Genomic DNA, 7,659 nt, shown 5'->3' on the forward strand with positions numbered 1-7,659 from the left:
TGACATAGTAATTTATTATAGATGATTTATGACAAGTTTGAAAACTTTGGCACAGAAAACAGAGCAGTGTCATTTCAGTTCAAGGTCTGTTACAACTATTATATTTTGCACAAGAGCAAAGAAACGTGGATTTAAATGTAGAAAGAAGCAGGTGAGTGGCATAAAGATCTCCAGGGAAGCCAATACTGATAGAAGTGCCAAATTATTAATTATATTAAAGCAAAACATTACTTTTATACCAGCTTCTGAAGAGCAACACAACAATGACCCATGTAACCTTACATGAGAGGGACAGAATATCATTTTAAGTCAGATTATTAACGCTTACATATGATAATTACACGTTATTAACCCATTTCCTTTATATTTTGGTGGTGCTGATTGTGAAAGATACCATCTGTGATTAACTAGGCTTCCAGGTTTAGTAGTATGAGGCTCATGTCAGAGTTTCACCTTTCTGCACTTGAGCTCACAAGACAGCTGACCACGGCAGTTATGCAAGTGATATAGCGCAGCCCGCAAGTCCTCACAGGGTAGAGTTACCCCCACACTGCAGTATGTGCATTCTGCCTGGAGCCTGACAGCCACACACACACACACACATACACACAACACTGATGCACATGTGTAGAAAAGCAACGCAAGGCCTTTCAAGCTTACATCAGAAAAGATTACAACACCGACCACACGCAACCCTAAAGCTAGTTTCTAGCTGTCCTACCTGTGACTTCATGACATGACTTCTACCTGAGAGTGAGTACAGACAGCTGCACTATACCACAAGCTTCAACACAGCCCACAAACAAGACAAATAAACCTTGAAGATGTAAATATTTATTCAGTTTATGTATTTACACGAAAGATCTTACAGTGAGACTTATATAATATAATATAATATAATATAATATAATCCATTGAAAAAGAATAGTCTCATCTGGAGGGCTGTTAGTCACAATTGGGAAGCCAATATTCTTGAAGTGGTCCTCAGCTGGTAACAGTGGTTACAACAGACCTATAGGTGTTTTATATTTAGCTGCACAAAGCTGTTTTCACTACACTTCCCAATGTGTTGAAATTCATTTTGTACTTCAAGAAAATAGAAAAAAAAAAAAGTACATATATAATTACAGTAGTCAGACACATATATATCAAAATACTTTAGAGTAGTAAGGACACAGACTTGGAAAATGTTTCCCAAAACATGAAGAAAGCAGCCCTGCATTGCACCGTTCCCCTGCATAATGCTTAAACATGATCTTATCATGAGCTCATGCATGTCAATTATTGGGAACAAGCTCACTCATCACAGACAACCACAGTCTGCTAAGAGAAAATAATGAAGTGTAACAGGTTATGTTGCGCAATTTTCAGTAGACTTGGTCCCAAAAGCACGGCAAGTCCCAGAAGGTAAAAAGAGTTTTGTTCATCATCACAGCAGTTTAACACCTCGCCTCTTACTTTTAAAATGAAACATCTTGACTTACTTCAGTCACAGGAGCGTACTGAAAAAGGAGTTCAATTCACATCTTTGTCACCATAAAATTTTCAAAAGGCAGCTACATAATGCCTTATTCAGCTGTCTGAGGAACTTAAGCGTCTTTGTTTCATAAGCAGAACTGTGTGTAGCCTGCCATGAAGAAGATTCACAGTACAGAGTACTTCTCTTGAAGCCTCCAAATCTGAAACACCTCAACCCCAAGTCCTCTCGTCTAAAATATAGATACCAGAAAGCATCTTGTGACCTACTATTTATAAACCAATGTAGCTAAATCAGAACAGATGAAGTAGGCCAGAAGGTGATGCAACACCAATCACTTGTATAATACTGTATAGACACATTGGACATAAAGTCCCAGTGTGTCTTTTATATGAAAACAGTCTGATTTCAAGTTCTCTTTGGGCAAACAGGTTATTGAGATGATCCTAAGGGGCATTTATTTATGAAAACAGTTATTTACCAAGTCCTGTCTATATTAAAAAACAACAACAACAACAACTATATACATAGAAAACATCAACATTAATCGCCCATTGGTATACATAACCCTTTAAAACAGGATTGGAGTTGTTCAAGTAAACCTCTGATGATCTGCATCTGCTTTTATGTGGTACAGTAGACCCTGCTGGCACACTTTCCTTCTCTCTGCTTTCACTCTGTGACAGCCAACATCTAGTGGGTGCTGTGATGGGGCAGCTGGAAGGATTCATGGGTTAGGGTTACAGTAAGGGGTAAGGGATATGGAGTGCATTTGGAGGTAGGGTCTAAATCGAAGCAAAAAATAAGGGCGAAAGGATGGGGGCCACAGAGAAGAGTAAATTTAAACTGGGGCAAGTACAGTGGGCAAAGCTAGATAATCACATCCCTCATTGAGGGAAAATTGAGGAGGAATGGACAACTCTTATTTCTGCCCTTTTTTCTTCCAATAGCTCCATTAAAGCCCATAAAGATGAGTGCAGTTTCAATCTCAGACTAACAAATAAGCAAGAGAGACACGCTACAGATAGATTTTGAAATAAAATGGTAGCTATCTTGCTCCCTTGGCACGTTTTCACTCTGAGAACCTCCTACAGTAAATACAGTAGACAGTAACAAAGAGCTGGGTCCAAAGCTAGGCCCAAGCCATAGCTGCCTGTCATTTAATGAAACAGTAGACCAAGAAGCTGGTTTAGGCAGAGTAGATATTGTAGGGGGTGTAACCTAACAGGAACTCTCCAACTCCCACGAAGTAGACAACCTGGGCAATGCCAAAGAGAGGAGCAATGACGAGGGCTCTGCAAGTGGCCCCCTTCAGGAAGGCCCCAGGACCCTCCTTCCTCAGGATCTTACTGCAAGGGAGGACAGAGCGTAAAGAGTTAGCTTGCAAATTATCCCCATTTAGACTAATCCTAGTCAGGCAGAGGCATGATGCGAGACACTGTTAGGATTCAACACAATTATGTTTGGTAAGAGAGGCCTATGTTACCTAATGCAGTCCACCACGCCATTATAGGTTTCCTCATTGGCTCCTTTTTTGAGGGATTGCAGCCTTGTCTTGACCACTGCATGACAGAGATACAGCTTGTATTAACTGAACCACAATATTTCAATCACTGAAGCACAGAGAAACTCAGCCACAGCGCAAGTGAAGTCTGTTAAACTCATCGGAACAAAAGCTCAACTCCAAAATATGGACTGGATGTCCACATAGTTTGGGCTACTCACCATCACAGGGGCTCACGGCCACGGCGGCGGTGCATCCCGCCAAGCAGCCAGACATGAAGGACCAATAGAAGGGCACGGTTGGGTTCTCTGGTGAGTGCTGCCCGAATTGGTGCAGGTGGGCGAAAAGTGGGAAGTACACAACTGAGAACGGGATGTCCCTGAAAACAAAAAAGACAAGTATGCTCACTATGTTACATGGATAATAAAAGTTAGAGTACGCAAGATTGTAAAGCTGAGAGGTAAAGCGAGGTCAGAAATCTGAACTTTATTTTGTAATTAAAATGTCTGTGGACTTGGGCGGTCCCTACAGGCAGAACCAAGCAGTGTAGGAATGAGTGATGAGCCAGTGCTTGTTGAATCCCCTCTCACCTCATCAGCGTGGCACCCAGTCCCTTGTACAGCCCTGTGACTCCCTTTGTCCTCAGGAGCTCTCTGGTGATCTGAGTAGCTGACACTCGGGTGACTTGAGGGGCAGGGTTGGCGTTGTAGGAGCGGCTAAGAACAGCACTGGTTCCCCCCAACTTCAGAGTGGTTACCATAGCGGGCATCAGCCTCTGCTGGGCCGCTGGCAGAGACAGGAAAGACCCTGTCATCATCTTTCACATATGGATATCACATCCGTGTGTATTATTTGGTGGAGGTAATAATTCCTATTTCATTCTAATTAATTCACCAGACAGTGATGTGCACTTTGATCCAAATTGGCTGCTGGTAGCCTTACCGAGCCTGCCAGCATCCTGCAACTGGATCTTGAGCATTTCCATGGGTGTAGTGATAATGACCTGGCACATTCCCGCACCGCAGCCTGCCAGCATTTCCTTAAACACGGTCAACCTGCCACTGAATACACATAGCACCAAGTATTTGGGTTATAAACCAAAGATGACAGATTTTGCAGTATGAGAATGAGTCCTTTGCAACAACATGACTCACCCATCTTTGCTCAGCTGGTGGCGGAAGAAGTCGTTAGCAGCCAGTTTGATGGCCTTCTCGGGGGTCACCAGGGTGAGATTTACAGCAGCTCCTACAACAACAACAACAACAACAACAGCAACAACACCAGATATTAGTCATGAAAGTCATCATTTTAATCACATACAGGCATATGCATAGCAAACCATAACACACACACACACAATCACCCTTACACAGAGATGCACACTCTAAGCAACAAAAATTGCATATCAGAGGATGGACAGCCAAGGAAGAAAAGGAACGTGCATTGTTTAAATATAAAAAAAAAAAAAGAAAGAAAAAACAGATATGACCACGTGAGGTACAACAAATACTCATACATAAAAGAAATTATTTCTACTGTTTGGATCACAGGGGTTTTCACACAGAATAGATAAAAGAAGCAGTGTCACATGTGAAGTGCAAAATGGTTTGGGCTTTAATGCAGCCATTGCTAAAATAATCTTATCTTCAGTGCAGGCTGTTGCCATTTTGAAAACACAAAATTTTCAACAAACACATAGCTAGTAAAGTCAATTCTGAGCAAGCCAATCCATTGTGGCAGATGACACAATTTCACTGTCTGACAAAATGGGCAATTGAACCATCAATAACCTATTCATTGGTTCCATGGAATTTCGTTCCAATTCAGAAACATGTCACTGCATGTAGGCTAAAGGCAGAAGAAAGAAACTTGAAAAACGACATTTCCCTCTTTTGGCGTGTGGGTAAATGGGTGGCAAGGAGTCGGAGTTAGATCAGATGCCGAATGTGATGTAATGTATTGATCAACTCTAGATTAACACAACTAGTCTATAGGTTGTGATATCCTGTGCAGTAAGATTATACTGCACAACAATCACATATTGAACAGGCCAGTATGGATATCCTGACTGTCTTACCTCTGTACATGCCAAAATAACCTTCGGATCTAACAGTCTTAATGAGGCAGTCCATCCTAAAAAAAGAAACAGAAATGGATTTTTATATCCAACTGTGCAAACAATCTAAAATAAACACATAATCCTCATACAGCCATTACAACTGTGTATGTGTGTAAGTACAGCTATTGCTTGAAAACACATTAACAGCTCCTGTGCCCAAAAAATCTTTCACAGAAAGAAATAGTACTAACTCACTTTACTTTTAACTGAAATTACATTGTCATTCTGACTATAGAGAGGCATTCTAATGTAAATGTGTCACTGAATGATGTAACAGGTTTTCGGGAAAACCTGTACGGTGAGAAAATGTCAGGTATCAAACTATGCATGTATGTAAGTATTGCAATGCAAATAACGAGAAAGAACAGTTTTTTGACAACACACAGGAGGAGAAAGGTCCAGGAATCAGTGATTTTTCTTTCGGTGGGCGTGGGTCTTACATGTTCTTGTAGAGCTGCTGCCCGCTGCGCTGGTTCTGCAGGCGTGTCTTGGCCAGATCAATGGGGAACACACAGGTGACTCCCACCATGCCTGCTACCCCTCCATTGATGAGTTTGGCTGGGAGGCTGCACCAAGCCAAGTAAAAAGGTCATGCACTTAACATTTCAACTCCTGACATATTTCTATATGTGACAGGTTAAGTGTAAATCCTGACAACTACTGAAGCATTGCAAAGGCTGGTCATCAACACACCAAAGCACAAAATAATAAAACATAATCTGCAGAGGTGAACCATCCATTATGCCTATAAAATGACTCAGTGTGTGAGAAACCTTACTGAATGGGATTTAGCCTGTGGAGTCATTGCAATAATAGTATAAGGGGTTGAGTAGCTGCTTCAGAGAATCTGGCTATCCAAAAATAACTGTCCATAGCGTAAATCAAAACCATAAGCACATAAGCATGACTCATAAGGCACTGCAAATCCTAAGGCACCTATGAATTCCCATGTTGGATTTTCAGCTCTTGCAGAAAAATTGGTGAACTGTAATTGTATACTACAATAACTGATGGAATGGAAGAGTCAAAATGTGCCGTATTCCCATGTTACTAAGTGAACAGACAATCATATCCATAGCAAAACACAGCATTCATACCTGATCTGTTGTTGCTGGGCCATGGTTCTCTGTGTGGGAACTGTGAGCAGGAGAGTAGGGTTTGTCAGAAGAGCTGGAGAAGGCCACAGGAGGGAGAGCAGGCTGAGAGTCCCTGGGAGACACCAGGCAAGACAGAGTGAGTCTCACAGTTATATATATAGGCAACCTCTTCCCTGCAGAGCCAAGGTAAAATTACACCTCACTCCCCACCCACTGCTCGGCCCGGCCAAGAAATGGAGCGGGTATCCCTCATCGCCCTGCTATAATAGCACCATAATCTACAATGGCTTTCAGTAATACACCTGCCTGCCTGCCTGCTTATGAGACTGGCTCGAGTCTGGCAACAAAATGGATCTCTACCAAAAACCCCACCTCTAAAAACTACATTCTGAATTCATATAAAGCACACAGGTGAGGTGAATCCAGGGAAACCAAGCACAAAGGAGAAATGTAGACAGAGAGAAATATTGTAAGCTTGCAGACAATTGAGATTTGGATCTTAGACAGGGGGGCTGCACAGACTATCAAGCTCTCCCAGTTGATGATTTGCACACTCGACCAAAAGCCTTGTCTTTATGCTTCATGATAGAAAAACACAAAGAATATTGAGAGCATAGCGTGATATGACCACCAAGATCATTTGTAGTCCAGAATTTACCTGGATGGGCTCAGTCATGTAAAATTGACACAAAAAAAAAAAAAAAAAAAAAAAAAAAATCCAGTCGTGCTCCACAGCACCCCAAGCGGTCATTTATCGAAACACGGCAACTTCATGCACACTAGCTCTGGGCGCAAATTGCGTTGCAACCCCTCATGTTGAAGTGAAAGTGACCGGCTACTAACACACACTTTCCTGACGTTTTCTTTTAGCTTGCTACATGCACTAACACCTACCGACCTAGGTAACAGCTGTACCCTTAACAGTGCAAGTGTAAGTAACTAAATCGCGAATCCACAAGGTAGCTGGTACCATAATCAAAAACAAATAATAGAGAGCAGGTACCCACCTTGAGACAAAGTCCAGGATTTGGCGTTCCTGCAGTAAAATGTGCCGACTTTTCACCTCGCAACAAGAATGAATGAATGAATAAAATGCAAAAGACAGGAAGCAACACGTACGGGGTGTTTCACCTCTACCAATGAGTTTCTTTGGAAGGTGGGTTGGCCTGAATCTACTTGTTAGACAGGAATTAAAGCCTCAAGTGCGAGCTGGTACCTGACATGAGCTCATTTACATTTTCTAGGATAGCGTCGGATTTTTTTGGTTGAGGTTAGGTTTTGGCAGAAGTAGGTTGTGACTAACATTAGAAACATTAGGAAAATAAAATAAATGTAAGACAGTTAGAAATTCTATTCCAAGGAATCCTTACGAATTTCTCCTGTTATCTTTGAGGATGTGTGTGTGTGTGTGTGTGTGTGTGTGTGTGTGTGTGTGTGTGCGTGCGTGCGTGCGTGCGTGCGT

General features: G+C 42.0%; 1 protein-coding gene across 1 annotated transcript; it reads right to left on the bottom strand.

The window, feature by feature from the left end:
* Positions 1–862: 862 nt before the first annotated feature.
* LOC115362007 (mitochondrial glutamate carrier 1-like) lies at positions 863–7,339 on the bottom strand. The gene is made up of 10 exons (XM_030055762.1): positions 7,205–7,339; positions 6,198–6,309; positions 5,541–5,666; positions 5,059–5,114; positions 4,136–4,226; positions 3,924–4,042; positions 3,572–3,767; positions 3,203–3,360; positions 2,964–3,039; positions 863–2,826 (listed from the first exon to the last, which is right to left on the bottom strand). The coding sequence occupies exons 2-10, from the start codon at positions 6,218–6,220 to the stop codon at positions 2,667–2,669; spliced, it is 1,005 nt and encodes a 334-aa protein (XP_029911622.1). The 5' UTR covers positions 6,221–6,309; positions 7,205–7,339; the 3' UTR covers positions 863–2,666.
* Between the last annotated feature and the right edge of the window lie 320 nt (positions 7,340–7,659).

Source organism: Myripristis murdjan, chromosome 7, assembly GCF_902150065.1.
Source record: "Myripristis murdjan chromosome 7, fMyrMur1.1, whole genome shotgun sequence".
NCBI classification, from domain to species: domain Eukaryota; kingdom Metazoa; phylum Chordata; class Actinopteri; order Holocentriformes; family Holocentridae; genus Myripristis; species Myripristis murdjan.

Coding starts and splice junctions, on each gene's coding strand:
- LOC115362007 (XM_030055762.1), bottom strand. CDS start 6,220: ATGGCCCAGCAACAACAGATCAG. Junction 4,043..4,135: donor CACCAGCTGAGCAAAGATGG/GTGAGTCATGTT, acceptor ATGTGTATTCAG/TGGCAGGTTGACCGTGTTTA. Junction 3,361..3,571: donor CTGGGTGCCACGCTGATGAG/GTGAGAGGGGAT, acceptor TTTTGTTTTCAG/GGACATCCCGTTCTCAGTTG.